Consider the following 25,087-nt stretch of genomic DNA (forward strand, 5'->3'; position numbering starts at 1 on the left):
TGGAGACAGATAAAGAGTGATAAATGACCAGCTAATCAGCTTCCTGTCATTTTTGAAACACAGCCTGTTACATGGCAGTTAGGGAGCTGATTGGCTGGAACTTTATCACTCTTTATCCGTCTTCACTTTATCACTTGTTAAGGCCAGGGCCGGTGCCACCATTAGGCAGCTTTAGGCAGCTGCCTATGGGCGCCGGCCACTGGAGGGCGGCACAGCACGCTGCCGATGAATGCTGCTTCATAATTCCTTTAGCTGTGCTCCTCCTCTTCCTTAAGAGAGGAGGAGCACGGATGTTGTGGCCGCCCATCACTTATCAGCTGTCACTCCCACTCCTCCCTCTGCAAACTCCTCTCTCTCCTCCAGCAATAGCACTCGAGCCTTCCGCGATCTCACCCGCCTCCTCTCCTCCTGCAATTACATACCACATAATACCTCCCCCCCCGCAAGCCCCCTTCTGGGTGAGCCATCCATAGCAGATCAGATCTGATCTCCTGATCAGATCTGCGGTACAGTACTCCCTGCTTCCCACTGATAATCTGGCAGCTCTTGGCTACATAGGGCAGCAATGGGCTGTGGCAGCGCCAGTGTGGCTGCCGAGTAATGGACCAGCTGTCCAGTAGTAAGTTTAGCAGCCTGCAGCTCCGTGACTGCAGCGAAGAAGGGGGCGGGATACCTGTCTTGAGGTTGTGCTAGGATGACATACAGAGGAAAGTGTGCAGGCTCTCTCTGTCCTGTGCATGTGTCAGCACAGCCTGTCTTTCTCATCAAAGCAGAAAACAGGCTGTATTATTTTTTTGTTCTTTTGTTACCAATTCAAGTTGAATATTAGGCTCTGGGTTTATATATATATATATATTTATATGTAGCGGCGTGACTCGGCACTCAAGGTGGGTATGCTAGGATACTTGCTGTGGTGCCCTCTGTGGATTTATGGCTGGATCCCAAATAGTGTGCGTTGAACAGCGGCACTCCACAGTCGATAGTAATAAGTTAAAATGTCTTTATTATGGTCCTACACCGTTTCGGGGACTACCCCCGTCGTCAGGGACAAGCGATACACATACAGGTAATACACACACTGAGCACTTATTCCCACTTAAACAAGTGTTCATTGCTGAGATTGTACTCACCTGTCCAGCGCCACTGTTCCCGCTGCGTCCTGCCGCACTGAGTACAGGTCTCTGGAGGCATACGTCAGCAGACAGCGCCGGACAGGGGAAGCCAATCAGGAAGCGCTACCTCCGTAGCTAAGTGACGCCTGTAAACAAACATAAAAACAAAACAATCATAAAGAAAACCTGAAACATTAAATGACACTTCCACCTAATGTACAATACAAAGTTAAAAATAACCCCAGGATACAGACAGACTCTAAGCCTGTTGAATAAACTAAGCGAGTTTTCAACAGTGATAGAGATATCAGGTTGGTACCTACTATTGGGCAGTGTAAATATAATTAACGCTGTTTTTGAAATGTTAAGTCTGAGGTGGCGAGATGTCAGCCAAGAAGAAATGGCAGAAAGGCATTCAGTGACACGGCCCAGTACAGATAGGGACAAATCAGGGGAGGATAGGTAGATTTGAGTATCATCTGCGTACAGATGATACTGAAGTACAAAAGAGCTGATTAGTTTACCAAGAGATGAGGTATAGATAGGGAAAAGCAGAGGACCCAAGACTGAGCATTGCGGTACTCCAACTGAAAGAGGTAGCGACGAGGAGGTAGATTCAGAGAAGCGAACACTGAAGGAGCGATTAGATAGGTAGGATAGGAACCAAGAAAGGGCTATGTCTTTAATACCTAGGGATTGTAGTGTTTGTATGAGAAGAGAGTGGTCAACAGTGTCAAAGGCAGCAGACAGATCTAGAAGAATAAGTAGTAAGTAATGGCCTTTAGACTTCGTAGTGACAAAATTATTAACCACTTTAGTCAGTGCTGTCTCTGTGGAGTGTTGGGAACGGAAGCCTGACTGAAGTGGGTCCAATAAAGTGTGTGAGTTAAGAAAGTGTGCGAGTCGAGTGTAGGCAAGTCTCTCAAGTAGCTTAGAGAGACAAGGAAGCTGCTGAGAGATAGGGCGGTAGTTTGAGAGAGTGTTAGGGTCAGAATAATACATTTGGGCCAATATTCCTTATTGGCCCAACGATCATTTTACTGTATCTGTACTTTATTTGTTATTAAACAGGCCCCTTAGTACATATTCATTACATGGTCAGTTTTCATAAATCAACATATACTGTATACAGTGATAATAAATGATTTCTGCATTACTTTAAGTGCAGGGCCGGTGCAAGGTTTCTTGGCACCCTAGGCAAAACTTCTGCCCCTACCCACCCTTCACCCGCCCCCACCTTATCTGTTAAATGTCTGCTGTTCTATCCCCCCAAAATCTGTGTGCATGCTGCTGCTCATCCCCCCAGACTGTGTGCATGCCTGCTCCTTATCTCCTCCCCCCCACCCCTTCACCACACCGCTGCTCTTGCTCTCTTTCCTTATCAATGCAGAGAATGCACTGTGCAGCCACCGTACTTGCAGGCTGCAGTGCAGAGTTGGAACGGAGTAGTCTGTGAAAGAGCCTGGAATGAAGAGCAGCGCCACATGTCACACCCAGCCAGGACTCCAAGAGCTGTCAAAGTTGCTGCCTGTGCCGGGTGGAGGTGGAGCTGGAGGCTGCAATACGGGAGCTTAGCAGTCACGGCTACTGTAAGATATGCATTCTGGGGAATTGCAGTGTCTGTGAAAGGTAGGACTAGGCTACCCTTTTTTAGGCAGCTGTAGCAGGCCGCCCCCTCAGGTCCCGGCGCCCCTAGGTAGCTGCCTAAAGCTGCCTAGTGGAAGCTCCGGCCCTGTTTAAGTGCCATAGCAACAAAAATTAGCTGCTGTATGCTTTTCACCATTTGCATGTTCTCTCACACTGTGGATGCCTGTCAAGGTTCTTAACATATAATTGTAGGGCACTGAACCACATTGTGTAATTTCTGTGTTTTGCAATAAAGTCAATTCCCTCTTGCGTGTAAGAATTATATATTGTGGTTGCCTGTTTGGTTTATAAACATAATTTCCTTTTCTTCTGTAACTTCACATAAGGAGATTAGTCATCCACTCACTTATTCAGTGTAAACAATGTGAGTATGTAGTGCTATTTCTGGAGTCACTCTTGTAATGTTTAAAAGAAGCAAAGCACAATTCTGTAAAAACGTAAAAATGTGTGATAATGAAGCCTGGATGGCATTTGGTGTCATTTATTTAAAACATTACACCACTGAGGTTTAAGCATGTTTGACACTTTATATATTGCATCAAGATCATTTTCATATGACACCACGTATATGAGGGTTGAATTTGCTCTCTGAGAAAACAAATTTGTGTAACAATATAGTTCACACTTTAAATATTTAATTTATTTGAATGTTAAAATGCTACATTTGTCTCTGTGTGTGAACATGTAAAAATCCATCCACATACTGTACCTTAGTTTCTGTAGTTGTATTGTGAGTTGTGTGTAGCATACTGTAGTCAGGGGCAAATGCAGGATTTTCAGATACAGTATATGCTCTCTCTACATATATATGTGTGTGTGTGTGTGTGTGTGTGTGTGTGTGTGTGTGTGTAGCGCAGGCAATCAAGTAATCAGACAGATGGAAGCAAGCTGATGTTCATGAACATCAGCTTACTGCTGTCTGTCTGATTGAGTACCGCCTTCCATGCACTGTATTGGGTCTCAGAAATGGGACACCTAAGAGGGCACCATAACATTGTACATTTTAAAGAGGAGTGCTGCCCACATGCTGCAAATATATACATAAATATATATATATATATATATATATATATACATACATACTGTAACACTGTAGGGGTGCAAGGTGCCTTTTCCTGGGGAATATGGCAGGACGCAGCAGCTGAGGAACAACACAAGTCCAGTTTCTGGTACAACTGACCCCGGCCAGTTTTATTGAAACAGAAAATAAAACAAACCCCAAAATAAAAATACCTTGCCTGTCCGGCACTAACTAAACATAAGATGTTCCTAACTGTCACTAAACAAAACACAGAGTTCTTCAGTACATACTGTATAGCTTACTTGCATCAGAAAGCGTGTCTCTCACACACAGATCCTGCAGCCTTCCCAGGCAGTCTGCCCATACTAATCAGGTTAGAAGCACTATATCACTCTTACACAGCTGAAACCCTGATTAGCCCTCTGTGAGGCCAAAGACCCGAACTGGGCCCAATGTCTAGAACTCGCCTTATCTCTCTCTCAGAGCCTTTACCCAGCTTTTACAGCAAACTGAAAAGGTTCAGACAAAACAAAAAGCATTTTTCCTAGAAGTTAACATTTTCTAAAACATGTAAGACAAGAACCTGGGACAAATATACCTGCCCTCAAACACTATCCCAGTGTTCTTGTCACAATACATACATACATACATACATACACACACACACACACACACAACACACACGCAACACACACACATACAAGGGTTCCCCAGGGTAAGACTGGCATCACCCCAAAAGCAACATATATATATATATATATATATATAAAGTAGGGATCCGGCACTCCCAGCAATAGCAGTCCAATAGCCCCGATGCCTTCCAAATTCAATACAAATATACAACAAACTGGACGCTGCACTCAGCGGATTTTAAAAAGATTAAACAAACCACAATGCTGTGATTAATTTCATCTATTCAAAATCCGCTGAGTGTCGCATCCAGTTTGTTGTCTATCTATCTATCTATCTATCTATCTATCTATCTATCTATCTATCTATCTATCTACACATATATATGTGTGTGTGTTTTTATATATATGTATATATATATATGGATATAACAAATACATATATGTAAATACATACACATACAGTCCTAGTTAACTACTGCAGCATAACAGTGCAGCTGACTGCCTGCTGACCCAGAGAACTGTCGATTCCATGCTTCCGCCAGTGCTGCTGAGTGCCCGACACTGCCACTGATGACAGCTGTCCACTGCTCCCACCGCTGCCGAGCACATGTAGCTCCCCATGGCCATCTGCTGTAGTTTGCAAAGTATCTACATGTGGCTACGCTGATACGGGCTGCGGCAGTCACTATCACTGTGACAGTGTGAAGAGCTGCGTCTTTCCAGCGTCCACCCTAACAAAAAGAAAATTGTTCCACCAGGGGGGTTTCTGTGTAACCCTGCATGCGCCAGTGGTAGTATACTTGTAGTACTTGCAACATTTAAGTCTTGCGTATAGATCGGTGGTAACCAAACTGTGTGCCTAGGCACCCTGGGTTGCTGTGAGGCTCTTGCAGGGGTACCTCAGTTTGGTGATCCAGGACTAAATCAAATTATCTATGGTGATAGGCAGAACCGGTGCTAGTGACTGCCAATTATAAAACACGTGGACAATCAGAAGCTCAACTGTACAACACCATGTAACTGACACTAAGAATGACAGGTAGGCACAATTTACTTAATTTAATATTTTTTTTCACATTTTTCAATAAAAAACTTGTATCCTAGGGGTGCTATGATAAAAATGCTGATACTCTAGGGTGCCGTGATTCAAGAAAGTTTGGGAACCAAATAGTATACATAGTAAAATACAAAAATATTGGTTCCCCATGAACCGTGCATACAACCAGGCAGCCCTGCAGTACAGAGAATCCAAAGGTATACCTCCAAATACCACCCAAAGAAACAAATGCTGGAAAACTGGATAATGGATACAGTTCCTGCCAGGTGCCCCAAAATAACTTAGCACATTTAAAATAAATCAATCATAAAAACATAAATCAAACTTATTCATTAATAATACATCCCTTGGGTAGATGTTTTTGTTTGCTGAAGCCGTCCTCTTTCAATGTACCGGCATATCAGCACAGCTCAGCGTATGAGGAGAGAAATAAAAAAGTGACATGTGTAGTGCAATTATTTAATTCAATAAAACTCATATCATTTACAGCAACAAACAATCATAAAAGGTTGGGCAATCCCCTCCAATCCCTGCTGTAGTTAAAGTGCAGTGCAATTACCAGAAAGAAATGAGAACTAATATTCAATACTTTTCCTAATGTCCAATCAACATGGGTCGTGTATAGATCACACAGCTTTTTCTACTGATCCCCGTTGTGAATCATCCGATTGCCTCAGCAACGGGGAAAGCCGCTTGCTCCGTAATGTAATGTCACTTCCACCACGTCACTTCTCCTATAGGATACATGGATCAAAATAAACGTATAAAGACTTTATGCTCCTGTCCGCTGCTCCGTATGACCGGAAGTGACGCGGCGGAAATGACACTGCGCCTCGGAGCGAACGGCTTCCCCCATCGCTGAGGCAACCGGATTACTCCGTGTTGCTGGAAGTGACGTGGTGGAAGTGGCGTTATGCTCTGGAGCGATCGGCTTTCCCCATTGCTGAGGCAACCGGATGATTTAAAACGGGGATCAATAGAAACAGCTGTGTGATCTATACACGGCCCATGTTGATTGGACATTAGGAATATAAATATCTGTTTGCAGACTTGGGACCATTATTCTGCCTTAAAAAAGACCCTAGTAAGGGTTGAAACGCGTTGGCTGTACAGAAGGGACCCCACCACACCTGCTGAAAGAGCGAGACTGCTGGACACTTACCTGAAGGAGTTCCCAGAGTGATCTCCCCGGGAGATGCCTGGTGACTATGGTGGTCATTCCGAGTTTATCGCTAGCTGCATTTGTTCACTGTGCAGCGATGAGGCAAAAAAACAGCACTTCTGCGCATGCGTATGCGGCGCAATGCGCACGCACGATGTACTGTTACAACGAATGATGTAGTTTCACACAGGGTCTAACGAAGCATTTCAATCGCACTGGTGGCCGCAGAGTGATTGACATGAATTGGGCGATTCTGGGTGTCAACTGACTGTTTTCAGGGAGTGTTCTGAAAAACGCAGGCGTGCCAGAAAAAATGCAGGAATGGCTGGGGAAACGCAGGGCGTGTTTGTGACATCAAAACAGCAACTGAACAGTCTGAAGTGATCGCAAGCGCTGAGTAGGTATTGAGCTACTCTGAAACTGCACATAAAAAAATTGTAGCCACTCTGCGATCCTTTCGTTCGCACTTCTGCTAAACTAAAATACACTCCCAGTGGGCGGCGGCATAGCGTTTGCACGACTGCAAAAAACTGCTAGCGAGTGATCAACTTGGAATGACCACCTATAACAATAACAAACTTGTTTGAGAACTATTGAATATTAGTTCTCATTTCTTTCTGGTAATTGCACTGCACTTTAACTACAGCAGGGATTGGAGGGGATTGCCCAACCTTTTATGATTGTTTGTTGCTGTAAATGATATGAGTTTTATTGAATTAAATAATTGCACTACACATGTCACTTTTTTATTTCTCTCCTCATACGCTGAGCTGTGCTGATATGCCGGTACATTGAAAGAGGACGGCTTCAGCAAACAAAAACATCTACCCAAGGGATGTATTATTAATGAATAAGTTTGATTTATGTTTTTATGATTGATTTATTTTAAATGTGCTGAGTTATTTTGGGACGCCTGGCAGGAACTGTATCCGTTATCCAGTTTTCAAATAGTATAGATACAGGGGCGGATTGGGATCGAAAACCAGCCCGGTAAAATTTATGGAAGCAACCCTAATGGGGGCAAAGTCTGTTTAGGGGAGGGGCCTGTCAAGAGGGCGGGGTCACTCCTCAGAGGTCCAGATTCGGAGATAGACACAATTGGTGCCTCCTTTGCTTTACGTTAGGCTAATGTTTACCTGCGACTTTATGCATAAGCTGCTACAATGCCCTTCCCTGATGTACATCTGTACGTCTGAATATACAAGGACTGATATGCCCACTTTCAGTGTCTACTGACACTGCTGTCATGCCTTTAATCTACTTCTGATTTTATTGATTTTACATTCTACAAACCACTTTTTTTTAACCTTATATATTTCAAAGTCAGGGAGGGGGAGCACACACTACATACAGCACAGTACAGGGAGGGGGAGCACACACTACATACAGCACAGTACAGGGAGGGGGAGCACACACTACATACACTACATACAGCACAGTGTAGGGAGGGAGCACACACTACATACAGCACAGTACAGGGAGGGGGAGCACGCACTACATACAGCACAGTACAGGGAGGTGGAGCACACACTACATATAGCACAGTACAGGGAGGGGGAGCACACACTACATACAGCACAGTAAAGGGAGGGAACACACACTACATACAGCACAGTACAGGAGGGGAGCACACATTACATACAGCACAGTACAGGGAGGGAGCACACACTACATACAGCACAGTACTGGGAGGGAGCACACACTACATACAGCACAGTACAGGGATGGGGAGCACACACTACATACAGCACAGTACAGGGATGGGGAGCACACACTACATACAGCACAGTACAGGGAGGGAGCACACACTACATACAGCACAGTACATGGAGGGGGAGCACACACTACATACAGCACAGTACAGGGAGGGGGAGCACACACTACATACAGCACAGTGCAGTGAGGGGGAGCACACACTACATACAGCACAGTACAGGGAGGGGGAGCACACACTACATACAGCACAGTACAGGGAGGGGGAGCACACACTACATACAGCACAGTACAGGGAGGGAACACACACAACATACAGCACAGTACAGGGAGGGAGCACACACTACATACAGCACAGTACAGGGAGGGAGCACACACTACATGCAGCACAGTACAGGGAGGGAGCACACACTACATGCAGCACAGTACAGGGAGGGGAAGCACACACTACATACAGCACAGTACAGGGAGGGAGCACACACTACATACAGCACAGTACAGGGAGGGGGAGCACACACTACATACAGCACAGTACAGGGAGGGGGAGCACACACTACATACAGCACAGTACAGGGAGGGGGAGCACGCACTACATACAGCACAGTACAGGGAGGGGCAGAGCCGGCCTTAGGCATAGGCAAACTAGGCAAATGCCTAGGGCATTTGGTATGCTTAGGGGCACCAGCAGCTTCTGCTGATTAAAATGATATGCAGCATGCCTATATTCTGTGTGTGACTGTGGCTGTATCTGCATACGAACTGCTACGTTGCAGTGTATTCCTGGAAATTACTGTAACGTAGCATTTCGTGTGCAGATACAGCCACAGTCGCACACAGAATATAGGCATGCTGCATATCATTTTAATCAGCAGAAGCTGCTTGTGCATCCTAGCCACATAGTAATGCAAATAATATTGATGCATTATCATAAACAAAAGGCACCCAATGTTAGCAGAGCTGCCAGCTGACTCATGCCAGGCATTTCCTGCAGAACTAGCGGCAGTGCTAGGGGGCACCAGACAAAATCTTGCCTAGGGCATCATATTGGTTAGGGCCAGCTCTGGGGAGGGGGAGCACACACTACATACAGCACAGTGCTGGGAGGCAGCACACACTACATACAGCACAGTACAAGGAGGGGGAGCACACACTACATACAGCACAGTACAAGGAGCGGGAGCACACACTACATACAGCACAGTACAGGGAGGGGGAGCACGCACTACATACAGCACAGTGTAGGGAGGGAGCACACACTACATACAGCACAGTACCGGGAGGCAGCACACACTACATACAGCACAGTACAAGGAGGGGGAGCACACACTACATGCAGCACAGTACAGGGAGGGGGAACACACACTACATACAGCACAGCACAGGGAGGGGGAGCACACACTACATGCAGCACAGTACAGGGAGGGAGCACACACTACATACAGCACAGTACAGGGAGCGGGAGCACACACTACCTACATACAGCACAGTACAGGTAGGGGGAGCACACACTACATGCAGCACAGTACAGGGAGGGGGAACACACACTACATACAGCACAGCAGAGGGAGGGGGAGCACACACTACATGCAGCACAGTACAGGGAGGGAGCACACACTACATACAGCACAGTACAGGGAGGGGGAGCACACACTACATACAGCACAGTACAGGGAGGGAGCACACACTACATACAGCACAGTACAGCGAGGGAGCACACACTACATACAGCACAGTACAGGGAGCGGGAGCACACACTACATGCAGCACAGTACAGGAAGGGGGAGCACCATGGCCGGATTAACAATGGGGCGGATGGAGCTGCAGCTCCAAGCCCCCCATTGAAAATAGGCCCACTGAGCTCCCTGCAGTGCAGGCAGTGGCCAGTGCTGACATGAAAAAAAACATTTCCTGTCAGCGCATACAGCAGCTCACCCACTCTCCTCCGGCTGCCCATTCACCCCCACCCCAAATTGGTTACCCTGTGTCCTGACCTCTTCGTGTTGCAAGGGGGCGGGGCTTCGGACGGGCACGGGGGTGGAGCCTCGAAAATAGCTCAGAGACAGCAGCCTCCTGTCAAGACCCTTCCCCTCTTTCATGAGGCATGTTATTGTTGGAAAGCTGCAGCAGGTGGGCATGCATATCTGCAGCAGGTGTGCATGCATATCTCCGAGGCTCCGCCCCCATGCCCGTCCGAAGTCCCGCCCCCTTGTCCATCAAAACATATATGTTTTTGCTGCAGCATACCATTCTTGCTGCAGCTTCCCAACAATAACATGGCTCATGAAAGAGGGGAAGGATCTTGACAGTAGGCTGCTGTCTTTTAGTAGAGCTGGGTCCCTGGATGTCAGAGCTGAGGGGGCATGCAAAACCATGTGAGTAGCAGCCCACACCAGGCCCTGAGGTCTCCTATGTAAGTGATGTCTATGTCAGTAAGTATTGAAGGGTGTGTGTGTGTGTGTGTGTGTGTGTGTGTGTGTGTGTGTGTGTGTGTGTGTGTGTGTGTAAGTTTTGTATTGTGTCTGTGTCAGTAAGTTTTGCATTGTGTGTGTGTGTGTGTGTGTGTGTCAGTAAGTAGTGTCTGTCATTAAGTGGTGTCTATGTAAGTTTTGTGTTGTGCCGTGTGTCAGTATGTTTTGCGTTGTGTGTGTGTGTGTTAGTCAGTCCTGCAAGTGTGGCAGTATGCTCCGGTACGGCGTATCATTAAGAATGTGTCCGCCAGTACGGCATACCCCGGCCACACTGTAAAACACCACCACCAAGCTCCTAGATCTTGCGCCGCCAGCACCTTCTTCCTTTTCCAGGAAAAGGACTGCTGCGAGTATGAAGGTGATGTCATCACCCTCCCGCACCTGCCAGACTGGCAGAGAAAAAGTGACGGTGGGGTGCTGGGCCAGCGGTGTGTGGGTGGTATTCAGTATACCAGTTGTTGGGATCCTGGCGCACAGTATACCGCACCGGAATCCCAACAACCGGCATACCGTCACCTTTTCTCCCTCTTGGGGGTCCACGAACCCCCTGGAGGGATGATAGCCCGCAAGGGGCTCATTTGCGCTCGCCCTGTTGTCGGGAAGCCGGCGGTAGGGATCACGACGCCGGTATGCTGGCCGCTGGGGACCCGGCCGCTGGCAACTCATACTACACCCCGGTGAGTAGCTCTAATGGTCGGGACCCCTACCCACAAGTACAATGAGGCGGCAATCCCGAGTTTTGGTGGTGCATTAAGACTTATTGATCCAGAATCTTACTAGAATCTTACTAAAAATATTACTGCACCAGCAAGACTCGGGAGTGCTGCCTCATTGTACTCTGTCCACAGCTTGAAAACCCGAAGAAGGGCACTGGAGCAAATATTCACATCATAACAGGATGAGTGCTGGGTACACAGCTTACATATAATATTTTTTATTCTATAACAAGTGTCACATCTTGCTGTCCTTGTCTCTGTAGTCCGCAGGGACAGGGGGTGTCTGTGCCATGGATTCACATAATATATAACCACTCCACCTAGTGTCACATGGTCACATCCCTTAATGAGATGTGACCACACCCACGGCGCGCAGGCAAAGTACCACTGAGAAAAAAATTCTGTGTGCACCACTGGCGTCAGTAAGAAGTGTCTGTCAGTAAGTAGTGTTTGTGTCAGTATATTTTGCATGGTGTCTGTGTCAGTAAGTTTTGTGTTGTGTTTGTGTGTCAGTAAGTAGAGTCTGTCAGTAAGTGGTGTCTGTCAGTAGGTTTTGCGCTGTGTGTATCAGTAAGTAGTATCTGTCAGTAAGTGGTGGGTGTCTGTGTCAGTAATACCCCTTTCACACCGCAAAAATAACCTGGTATAGACTGGGTATATTACCGGGTCAACACGTTTTGATGTTCATTGTGAAAGGGGTCATGGGCGAATTCCGGGTTGCCTGACCCGGTAATTCAACCCGGGAATAAAGAAGGGTTATTCCTGGGTTAAATACCAGGTCAGGTGCAGTGTGAACGGGTCACCCAGGTCGATGCAACCCGGGACCCGTTCACTGCATAGGGAGTGGCGACGCAGAGATCATTTCATCTCCCAGCGCCACCTCCGCACCTGTTGCCGACTCCATCTCCGCCCACGGATGGCAACCCGAACCGGCAAATTGCCGGGTCGGGTTGGCGGTGTGTAGGGTCAAATGCCGGGTTCCACCCAGGAATGGACCCATTTCCAATTCCCAGGTGGGACCCGGCATTGTGATGTGAGAGCGGTACAAGTATTGTGTTGTGTGTGTGTCAGTAAGTAAGTAATGTCTGTGTCAGTAAGTTTTTCTGTGTTGTGCGTGTGTGTGTATCAGTCAGTAATATCTATCAGTAAGTGGTGTCTGTGTCGGTAAGTTTTGTGTTGTGCGTGTGTGTGTTAGTAAGTAGTGTATGTCACTAAGTGGTTATTGTGTCAGTAAGCTTTGTGTTGTGTGTGTCAGTAAGTAGTGTCCGTCAGTAAGTGGTGACTGTGTCACTCACATGGCATAGGCCTATTTAGACCACACCCACACCACATTGATCACACCCCCACATCACTAGTCACACCACCGCAGCGCTTGTCACACCTCCTGCCGAGGCACACAATAGGCCCTTCCTAAATTTCAGCTCCAGGCCAATATGGACCTTAATCTGGCACTGGGGATCACACACTACATGCAGCACAGTACAGGGAGGGAGCACACACTACATACAGAACAGTACAGGGAGGGAGCACACACTACATGCAGCACAGTACAGGGAGGGGGAGCACACACTACATACAGCATAGTACAGGGAGGGGGAGCACACACTACATGCAGCATAGTACAGGGAGGGAGCACACACTACATGCAGCACAGTACAGGGAGGGAGCACACACTACATACAGTACAGGGAGGGAGCATACACTACATACAGCACAGTACAGGGAGGGAACACACACTACATACAGCACAGTACAGGGAGGGAGCACACACTACATACAGCACAGTACAGGTAGGGAGCACACACTACATACAGCACAGTACAGGGAGGGAGAACATACTACATGCAGCACAGTACAGGGAGGGAGCACACACTCTATACAGCACAGTACAGGGAGGGAGCACACACTACATACAGCATAGTACAGGGAGGGAGCACACACTACATGTAGCACAGTACAGGGAGGGAGCACACACTACATACAGCACAGTACAGGGAGGGAGCACACACTACATACAGCACAGTACAGGGAGGGAGCACACACTACATACAGCACAGTACAGGGAGGGAGCACACACTACATACAGCACAGTACAGGGAGGGAGCACACACTACATACAGCACAGTACAGGAAGGGAGCACACACTACATACAGCACAGTACAGGGAGGGAGCACACACTACATACAGCATAGTACAGGGAGGGAGCACAAACTACATACAGCACAGTACAGGGAGGGAGCACACACTACATACAGCACAGTACAGGGAGGGGGAGCACACACTACATACAGCACAGTACAGGGAGGGGGAGCACACACTACATGCAGCACAGTACAGGGAGGGAGCACACACTACATACAGCACAGTGCACACACTACATACAGCACAGTACAGGGAGGGAGCATACACTACATACAGCACAGTACAGGGAGGGAACACACACTACATACAGCACAGTACAGGGAGGGAGCACACACTACATACAGCACAGTACAGGTAGGGAGCACACACTACATACAGCACAGTACAGGGAGGGAGAACACACTACATGCAGCACAGTACAGGGAGGGAGCACACACTCTATACAGCACAGTACAGGGAGGGAGCACACACTACATACAGCATAGTACAGGGAGGGAGCACACACTACATGTAGCACAGTACAGGGAGGGAGCACACACTACATACAGCACAGCACAGGGAGGGAGCACACACTACATACAGCACAGTACAGGGAGGGAGCACACACTACATACAGCATAGTACAGGGAGGGAGCACAAACTACATACAGCACAGTACAGGGAGGGAGCACACACTACATACAGCGCAGTACAGGGAGGGAGCACACACTACATGCAGCACAGTACAGGGAGGGAGCACATGCAAGTAGTGAAACACAGACACAGGGGACCAGTGCAGCAGAATCTGTCCCAGTGGCCAATCCCCCCTACATACATAGCCACCACATTATTACATGAATAGTACCACATTACACGTATACTGTAGCACCATATTACATGTATAGCACCACACTACATGTATAACATTGCATTACACAAACAGCACCACATTACATACATAGCACCACATTACATACGTAGCCACCGCATTACATAAATAGGCCCATAATCATGGACAGACATTGGGCAGCTATAGGGCTGAAGGACTTTGCATTAGAGATTGTCCAAGGGCTGGCTGCGAGTGCTGCCCGATCATCTGGCATCCTGAGAACAAGGTACATCCTTCTCCTGTCCAGTCCCCAAACCATACACTGTGACAATGCAAATAATGTGATTCAAAATAATTTCTCTGACGGGTCCTCTTCAGTGCTCAGATGCCGCTCTGCCCAGTTCAGTGTGAGTGCAGGAGCTAGGGTGGCAGTGGCTGTAGTGAACCCGGCTCCGACCATTGCTATGCTGCTGCTCCCGGGCTCGTTGAAGAGACCTTTGGCCAGGGCCAGGGAGAGGATGCTGCTGGGCTGGTTAACTTTCTCCAGGTCCCCCATTGGTAGAACAGCTTCACCTCTTTTCACAGCTAGCAGCACCTGGCAGTGCCTGCTAGCCTAACTTCTGGAGTGCGTTCCAATGAACCGCAAGTACAGGAAGCAGTGTGAGCCAGCCCAGCCTGAGAGTGAATCGGCCTGGCTGAGGGGTATATGGGACCGGCCCATCGGAATCTGTCATGGTGTCCTGGTGGGCCAATCCGCCCCTGTATAGATATATCTAGCAGGACAAGGGTTTACTTGCATTTGTACACCCGTACTGAACTGTTATGTGACTGTCCCTGACTTACATCTGCAGTGCATGCAAGAACCAGATACACTCAACTCATAAAAAGGGAGAAATTTGCGCAGCCTGAACAATTTTATGCAAGTTGCATTTTTACACGGAAGAAAAGACTTAAATCCAACTATACACCAAGTCCTGCCTGTACATTTCTTCTTGTTATTGTAGATGTATAATTGTATGTGTGTAGCAATGATCCCATGGGGAACAAGTGTAGGTTGTGCCCCAAAACAACCAGATCCTAACTATATTTTTTTAGAATGTACAAAATAAATGATACCTAGAATCTGATTAGTTGCAACGGGCAATACCTCCACTTGTCCTCTTTAGAAGATCTGACAAATATCTACCTAATTAATATTTTATAAGTCGCTAACAAAGGTCATGTCAGTTCTGAATTACAGAAAGATATTCCTGTGCTGATCACCTTTTATAATGTCAGTGTCATAACATGCAGGAGAAAATAATTCATCAACATTCTAAAAAATCTAAAACGAGTTAGACGTATGTACTTTCAGGTCTAATTCATGTTTGCACGCAATAGCTGATGTCCACGAAACAGAGGGATTATCAGCAAGCTGCACATGTGCTGCAATCACAATGCGAATGCGTGAGGGTGACGATTCGATCCCGCTCACACTCAGCGGGATACTGTCAGTCACTCTGCGCACTTGTCACAGAGTGATTGACAGGAAGTGGCCGTTTGTAGCTGTTAATGGGGAGATTAATGGGAGTGGATGGAAAAATGCAGGCTAGTCACGGACGTTTTTGGGACATGTATCTTCTGATGGCTGTGTGATCGTACGTGCAAATACATGGCATCTGAGTCGCTACTGCTTTGGCCAGACTGTGTACCCATAGACCAACCCTTAGCTTTGATGTTCTCTGTAATTGCATATAGCCCGATAATTAGTGATGAGCGGGTTCGGTTCCTCGGAAAACGAACCCCCCCGAACTTCACCCATTTTACACGGGTCCGAGGCATACTCAGATTCTCCCGTATGGCTCGGCTAATCCGAGCGCGCCCGAACGTCATCATCCCGCTGTCGGATTCTCGCGAGATTCAGATTCTATATAAGGAGCCGCGCGTCGCCGCCATTTTCACTCGTGCATTGGAAATGTTAGGGAGAGGACGTGGCTGGCATCCTCTCCGTTTGTGCTTATTGCTTAATTGTGGGGACTGGGGAGCAGCTATATTATATAGGAGGAGTACAGTGCAGAGTTTTGCTGATCAGTGACCACCAGTTTTATCCGTTCTCTGCCTGAAAAACGCTCCATATCTGTGCTCAGTGTGCTGCATATATCTGTGCTCACACTGCTTTATTGTGGGGACTGGGGACCAGCAGTATTATATAGGAGGAGTACAGTGCAGAGTTTTGCTGACCAGTGACCACCAGTATTATACGTTGTCTGCCTTGAAAACGCTCCATATCTGTGCTCAGTGTGCTGCATATATCTGTGCTCACACTGCTTTATTGTGGGTACTGGGAACCACCAGTATATTATATAGGAGGAGTACAGTGCAGAGTTTTGCTGACCAGTGACCACCAATATATATAGCAGTACGGAACGGAAAGGCCACTGCTCTACCTACCTCTGTGTCGTCAAGTATACTATCCATCTAGATTCTATACCTGTGGTGCATTTTAGTTTTGCAGTTTGCTGACAGTGACCACCAATATATATAGCAGTACGGTACGGAAGGCCACTGCTCTACCTACCTCTGTGTCGTCAAGTATACTATCCATCTAGATTCTATACCTGTGGTGAATTTTAGTTTTGCAGTTTGCTGACAGTGACCACCAGTATATATAGCAGTACGGTACGGAAGGCCACTGCTCTACGTACCTCTGTGTCATCAAGTATACTATCCATCCATACCTGTGATGCATTTCAGTTGTGCGCAGTATATATAGTAGTAGGCCATTGCTATTGATACTCGCATATAATTCCACACCGTAAAAAATGGAGAACAAAAATGTGGAGGTTAAAATAGGGAAAGATCAAGATCCACTTCCACCTCGTGCTGAAGCTGCTGCCACTAGTCATGGCCGAGACGATGAAATGCCATCAACGTCGTCTACCAAGGCCGATGCCCAATGTCATAGTAGAGAGCATGTAAAATCCAAAAAACAAAAGTTCAGTAAAATGACCCAAAAATCAAAATTGAAAGCGTCTGATGAGAAGCGTAAACTTGCCAATATGCCATTTACGACACGGAGTGGCAAGGAACGGCTGAGGCCCTGGCCTATGTTCATGGCTAGTGGTTCAGCTTCACATGAGGATGGAATCACTCATCCTCTCGCTAGAAAACTGCAGTGCCACTCCTAGATGGGTCAGGTGTTTGTGTCGGCCACTTGGGTCGCTTAGCTTAGTCACACAGCTACCTCATTGCGCCTCTTTTTTTCTTTGCATCATGTGCTGTTTGGGGACTATTTTTTTGAAGTGCCATCCTGTCTGACACTGCAGTGCCACTCCTAGATAGAATTAAGAACCACAAAACAACACACTTAACTGCTAAACAGCGCCTGTAGGATATGGCAGATGAATAGTTAAAACATTCCTAATTAGGTACACCTCCTGAGAAACTGCGCACGCCGAGAACACTATGTGGAGTGTGCAAGAGGAACAATAAACAAAGAAAAAACGGCTGCGCTGTGTGTCAGGAGATGATGTATATGAAGAGAGCCAACATGTAAACAATTATCAATATTTAATACAATTCATGTGATTATAAAACCAATAAATAGACTTGTGTGCATCAATCACATAGAATTAAAACACAACTCAAAAACTCAGGGATAAAGTAACTCTGTAAGAGCGTTTATATGCAGACTTAGGACCCGATTTTTTCAAGTGTCCATTATCCATGGGCTAAGTAGCCATATCACAAGTTAGTTGCCAATAAATGGGCACAGAGAGTTCCAGATATACTGTGTGCTTGCAGAAGTTAGGAGTAATCGGTATAAGGTTTTTACCTCTCCAGTGGGCTGGGTGAAAGTCGGGCGTCCCCGACTATCCGTCCTGCAATGCCCACATCCACACGGCGGCGGGGAGGAATAGAGATCTCTGGAAGGAATAATTGGCTGTAGAGACACGATATCCAGCGGTCGGTCTCAGAGTGTTTTGCAGCCGAAACAAGATGCGTTCCTAGTCCGTGCAAGCAACACCTGTGGCTACCTGAGTGAGGTGTGTAGAGGGCGGGGTTTGACGCGTTTCGTCACATACCATGTGACTTTTTCAAAGATACCTGGAGAGGTAAAAACCTTATACCGATTACTCCTAACTTCTGCAAGCACACAGTATATCTGGAACTCTCTGTGCCCATTTATTGGCAACTAACTTGTGATATGGCTACTTAGCCCATGGATAATGGACACTTGAAAAAATCGGGTCCTAAGTCTGCATATAAACGCTCTTACAGAGTTACTTTATCCCTGAGTTTTTGAGTTGTGTTTTGAGTTGTGTTTTAATTCTATGTGATTGATGCACACAAGTCTATTTATTGGTTTTATAATCATATGAATTGTATTAAATATTGATAATTGTTTACATGTTGGCTCTCTTCATATACATCATCTCCTGACACACAGCGCAGCCGTTTTTTCTTTGTTTACCACTCCTAGATAGGCCAGGTGTTTGTGTCGGCCACTTGGGTCGCTTAGCTTAGTCACACAGCTACCTCATTGTGCCTCTTTTTTTCTCTGCATCATGTGCTGTTTGGGGACTATTTTTTTGAAGTGCCATCCTGCGTGACACTGCAGTGCCACTCCTAGATGGGCCAGGTGTTTGTGTCGGCCACTTGTGTCGCTTAGCTGAGCCAGCGACCTCTGTGAAAATTTTAGGACTAAAAATAATATTGTGAGGTGTGAGGTGTTCAGAATAGACTGAAAATGAGTGTAAATTATGGTTATTGAGGTTAATAATACTATGGGATCAAAATGACCCCCAAATTCTATGATTTAAGCTGTTTTTTGAGAGTTTTTTGTAAAAACACCCGAATCCAAAACACACCCGAATCCAACAAAAAAAATTCAGGGAGGTTTTGGCAAAACGCGTCCGAATCCAAAACACGGCCGCGGAACCGAATCCAAAACCAAAACACAAAACCCGAAAAATTTCCGGTGCACATCTCTACCGATAATAGGTGCACAATTGCGACTGAGCTGGCGATGTCTCTGGTGGGCAGCAGCAATATGTGCTAACATTAGCAGCCACATAGCCTAGAGAACCGCAATTGCATTTGCATACAAACATGAATTAGACCCTTTTTTCATACAGTAGTGCATTTTCATCAAAATTCTGGGTGCACTAGTATACTTCTCCGTGCTGTTTCCTATAATGTTCTACATCACACAATATACAGTAACATGTCGCTCTCACTGGGGACACACAGATGTACAGGAGATGCAAATTTATAACCTAACGCTGACCCAGATGTGGACAAAGGCAGTAGGCAGCTGCTGTGCTAAAAATAACTCATCAAATGTCTATAACAAATATCTTTGTATTTAATAATTACCTGCATAAAGCTGTAATAACTACAGCATATGACAAAATAATGTCTATTAGAGCAGTAATGTCCATCGAGCTTAATACATCCCGCACATATTAATCTTTCTTTGCTGCTCCATTTTTCACATACAAACACTAGCACCAAGTTCTCTGTTGTAGAAGTATTGGGGTTGGAGGGTAAATCCTCTGTGTCACTTACGGCCCTTTTATCTTTAACAGACAACATTGCAAAGAGATTTGGGGACAGATTTACTATCCACTGAGTTTAGAAAGCTAACAATGATTGGTGGCTTTGACTGATCGATTCATAAAGAGCAATAGCAATTAATAATGAACAAGCCTAATTTAGCATTCATTACTATCAGCCATTGAAATCTATCGGCCAAAGTTTCCAATCGTCAGTGGCTTTGTAAAATTGATAGATAGTAAATATACCACTTAGATTAAATTGTGAGTTGACCACAGATTGTAGCTCCCAAAGAACCCCACTAAGAGGCTGCTGATCACAAGGAATGGAGGAACCAAACAATAATACATTTTTGCACAGAGAACAATAATGATACCTAGGCATGAGAAACATAAAAGCATGGATATATAGGAAAGCAATTATCCTATTTAGCCTCAGGAGAGAACATATGAATGCAATCATATAATTATAAAGCTCTCAGAAGAATTACAAGTTTAATGTTTTCAGCCCGAGTGGCTGAGCAGAGTAGCTACAGTATACAATATGTGAACAGTGACTCTATTGATCAAATCACAGAGGAATATAGTAAGAAGATACAATGGAACAAATGTACAAATGTTATAAAAACGGAGGTTGTTACATAGCATCATGGGACCTCCATGCTCCTTCTCTATCTTGAAATGAAATATTTTTATTAGCCTGATCAGTAATGTTTGATGCCTTAATACAGGCGTTCTCAAACTCAGGGGTGAATATTTGAAAAGGCGCTATGAGGGGAGTTAGCGGTATCGGCACACAGATATGCTATACCGCTTCCCCCCATGTATGACAGCTGTGGTGTGTGCCCAGTGACAGGATACTAGCCCGGGACACTATGCGCCTCTGTCATTATCAGCGCTGCTATCTTAAATACAGCACGCTGATACATTATGTGTGGGCAATGGAAGAACGGTCAGCAGAGCTGACCATTCTGACACCAGCAGCTATCGACAGCTGCAGGTGTCAATGCCCTATCTCCACAACTGGGACAGCGCTGTCCCTGGCTGCGACGTGTGCTGACTCCAGGCTTCATGTGAGATCTTGCGTGAGTTGCTAATAGATCCGTGCCCTGGTCTGGAAAATGTTAGGCATACCCCTCAACTGTCCCAATTACAGTGAGTCAGTCCCATTTTTCTGGCACTGTCCTGTTGTCCCTCCTATGGGCAGCAGTGTTACACGGGTGGGGGCAACGTTAGGGAGACACTTGGACACCACTACTTTGCATTGCAGAGCAGTAGAGAATGACAGCTCTGGGAGAGGCTGAGGGCTATCCAGCAGCTGCCGGAGTGCTGGACAAGCCTCCAATATGACAAAAATGGGGGCATAGATCTCCAGTGCTCCATTTTGGTTGATGCTACGATCCCTTGCTCTTAACCTGTGCCTCCTAATTTCTGTGGTTTGCCTTTATCCCGACCGGCGCAGATCAAAAATTGGGAGGTATGCTGTTAGGGGTCCTGAGGTCCAGGCTCGAGAAACACTTCATTAGACTTCTTCAAATCCACATTCCTTACAGTCCACAAGGCTTTGAAGGAATCTTTAAATCAGTGTATTTGGATTTATTTGGTGATAAAATTGGACACGTTTAAGGAAAATCATTCCATATCTTTTTTCCTTTAATATAAGCTACCAGATATTCATGTGGGTAACATCTACGTCCTCTTTAATTCCAAGGGGATCTGTTGTTATGGAGGAATGGACCTATGTGTAGGATTGCTCGAGAGATTAAAGTGATAATGTTGGAACTTGAAGTTTACCCCAAACTAACAGATGATGCATCCACCTACAGTAAGATAAATGGCTTAGAAACAACAGGAAACTGAGACAAGAGCAGTGGGGAAAAAAAAGAGTTTGAAGAAGAGAAGCAGCAACAAACTTTGTAGGGCTTTTCTGTTTTAATAAAAACATCAGAAAATTCAGACTACTGTGAAGAAAGAATAGGATGACATTCAAAGGAAACTAAATGTAAAGTATTAAATGTCTTAATTTAATAATACAATCAGTATGGTGCAGCCAGATGAAATGTGCAGGTTGGAGGACATGGTCCCACAAATGTGTCATCTTGGTCCTGCCAAGTGTTATATAAAGCCGCAATTCACAAATAGCATCATAAAGCCTCCGCACTACCCACTTCACTCCGACAATCCAAAAACACACAGGTAGGTTAATTGGCTTCTGATGAAAATGTAACACTAGTGTGTAGCTCCAATGAGGCAGGAATGGAGGTGAATGAATACATATTCTCTGTAAAGCACTGCAGAATATTTGTGCATTTTATAAATAACTGGTAATAAATATATGTGTATGTAGAGTATTTTAATGTCCTGTCCTGTATAACCTTGTACAGTATATGTATAGTACGTAAATATTGCTGCATGCAGTCACCCACGCTGCTGCTGGACAGATATGCTAGAGATACTGTAAGTTGCAGGTAGCAACAATGACAAGAAAAGGGCTAGGGAGTTCCAATGGACAGCTTAGGTAAACAGTGACTGTGCCAGGCAGCTTGAAGATATTGAGCTTAGTACTTACCACATGTACAAAACAAATCAAATCCGGTGCCCTGCAAATAAGGACTCTATTGGATGAATGTATTAATTACTCTCAGCTTGTGTGAATATGTGAATATTTGTATGGGTTACTTTCTACAGTCACCAATATATTGTCCAAATTCAGTCCTATAATCCTCTAGATATATAAATCTCCACCGAATGTCTCCGAAATAGCCACAGTTCCAAACAGTACCTAATGTATGTCCTTGGATATGCAGACTCTATCCATCAAGTCTGGATCCTTCCAATGTACTTAGGTTGATTAACCTTCAAACTCTCACTCCAACCAGTTCTTTTCATTGAGAATCAATATTAGGTCAAAGTACTCCTCTCTGTGTCACCATGCGGTCTACATGTAACACTCCTCCTATTTGCCTCACGTCTTTGATACAGCACCTCACAAAAAGATAAGAACAGAATCAGGTTCAGTGTAGACACTAGTGTGCATAGAAATAGGTGAAACAGCATATCCGCTGTTCCATGTTGGAGTAAGTAGCCCTATGGTTATTTTGCAATAAAAAACTTGTGTATTTCAAGTATATTTATTATTAAAATGTTGTATTTACTGCATTACAAGACACATCCAACAGTAATACAATATAAGTGCAGAAATATAAAATCTGTTATGTCCCCATCCTTTTTGTCCTGTTTTGGGACTTTTTCAATGGTCTTAATAACCCTTATTATGACCCTTGAAAAAAATCCCAAAACAGGATGAAACGCATTATGTAGCCTGCCAGCAACATGGAGTGGATACTTTTACTGGGGAGGGGGACATTATTGGACCTCCCTGGAGAGGTAAGTAATGTAAAACACCAACAACACATTCATTAGAATTACTCTAATGCTAAACAAAATATGTTGTTGGTAATTAGACTCAATATTAAATGGGGTCTTTCAACCACAATAACATGACATGTCTGTGTTATTATGCATTACGCATCAGCTACAATAACATGACATGTCTGAGTTACCAGACTTTAATGTCAGGCTGTTTTGACTGCAGGGGAATGTTGTTTACTTAGCTTTATAAATGGGTCTGCATATGCTGAAGCCTGTCACTGTGTTATTTAAGCATCACAGTGCTGTTCGTATGTACAGTACTTAGCCCAGGAGAAATTGTTACCTTATCATATCAGCTGCTGTTTCTCTTCTATCACCTGTAGTCTGCTATCTTCCATAAAACCTGCTTTGGTTTGGAATCAACGTGTGGACCAACTTCCTTTGTCACATCCGCTACGCACCTACCAATTTCTAGGCATCTGCCAATAATTTTGTACTAAAATTACTATTTCTTATTTTACTGAAATATATACAATAACTAAATCCATGTTATTTTTTTCCACTGTTCTAGACTCTGCAGTAAACTGTGTTTAACATATTAGTATAATCCTTTGATAGTTATAGCTTTTAGAGAAATCAGTTCAAACTCCACTGTTCTATCTTGTAATTAAAGTTAATTGACACAGCATGGATGAAAGTGAAGCTACAAGATACATTCCTACATACTTATCACACCTATTTTGGTAATGTAATTTTGTTTTGCAGAATGACAAATCCCCTAGGCGCTCAGCAAGTCGATCAAGCAACATTTCAAAGGTTTGTGAAACATGTTACCTCTTCTTATGATTGACAGAGTACTTTTATGTGTCGGAACATTACGCCACATCATTATATGCACATTAAATGCACATTGTGTATTGCACTTGTCAGCTTTAGTTTAACATTTTTTTTTTACTTTATTTAGAATGATACACTATCAACTTAATTTGCATATGTCAAGATTGTCACATGGCACATTGCTTTCATATTATTCTTTGAATAACTCTTCAAGACAATGTACCGATTGCAAAGACAAAATAAATGGGAGTGGGGGTTGTGTTTTTATCCTATCTTAATTTTTTTTAAATATACTAGCAGTTCTACCCGTAGTTCGCACGGGAGTTTCTGATTTTCACTGTTGTAAATATAAATAAGTGTTAAAAATTTGGTAAATCTATAGAGATGTCAATTTGAGACGTCTTAATGTAAGTAAATATTAATCCATGGTTCTTGGCATTACCCGAGGAGCACCCGTAGCAGATACTGTAAAAAGTGACAGGTCCATTTTTTTAGTGTAAATTCTACACACTGGAGGTGCAATCCAAATTTTGATCCGATTGTCCGTTTGGGCATTATCGTTCACGCAACGCAAGTCACGCATCAGTAATGATGTCATTATGTCAATCCCCTTTTCAGCCACTTATGGCAGGTTTTTTTTTATTAAAATTAAGTAGTTTTCCTATTTCCACCTGAATCATGCCTATGTTAAATGTAATCTTCCTAACATATCGGGAAGTAAGAGAATTTTTGTAGTTTATGAAATTCTACACACTGGAGAGGCAATCCAAATTTTGATCCAATTGTCCGTTTGGGCGTTATCGTTCCTGCAACGCAAGCCATGCATCAGTAATGACGTCATTATGTCAACACCATTTTCAGC

At 45.0% G+C, this 25,087-nt stretch overlaps 1 protein-coding gene and 1 long non-coding RNA gene across 5 annotated transcripts in view; one reads left to right on the forward strand and one right to left on the reverse strand.

Annotated features, from left to right (window-relative positions):
- MARCHF1 (membrane associated ring-CH-type finger 1) overlaps window positions 1-25,087 on the forward strand; it is a 508,234-nt gene that overhangs the window by 141,084 nt on the left and 342,063 nt on the right. For 3 of the 4 annotated variants that reach the window (XM_063920435.1, XM_063920436.1, XM_063920438.1), the window contains one exon: window positions 24,154-24,204. The exons of the other annotated variant lie outside the window; for it this stretch is intronic. In XM_063920435.1, coding sequence (XP_063776505.1) covers window positions 24,154-24,204 — 51 coding nt within the window. The remainder of the gene's footprint in view (window positions 1-24,153; window positions 24,205-25,087) is intronic. 4 annotated transcript variants of the gene reach the window in all.
- LOC134919457 (uncharacterized) lies at window positions 987-4,131 on the reverse strand. The gene is made up of 2 exons (XR_010177457.1): window positions 4,083-4,131; window positions 987-1,258 (listed from the first exon to the last, which is right to left on the reverse strand). It is a non-coding gene; the product is annotated as an uncharacterized LOC134919457 (long non-coding RNA).

This window comes from Pseudophryne corroboree, chromosome 1 (genome assembly GCF_028390025.1).
Source record: "Pseudophryne corroboree isolate aPseCor3 chromosome 1, aPseCor3.hap2, whole genome shotgun sequence".
NCBI lineage: Eukaryota > Metazoa > Chordata > Amphibia > Anura > Myobatrachidae > Pseudophryne > Pseudophryne corroboree.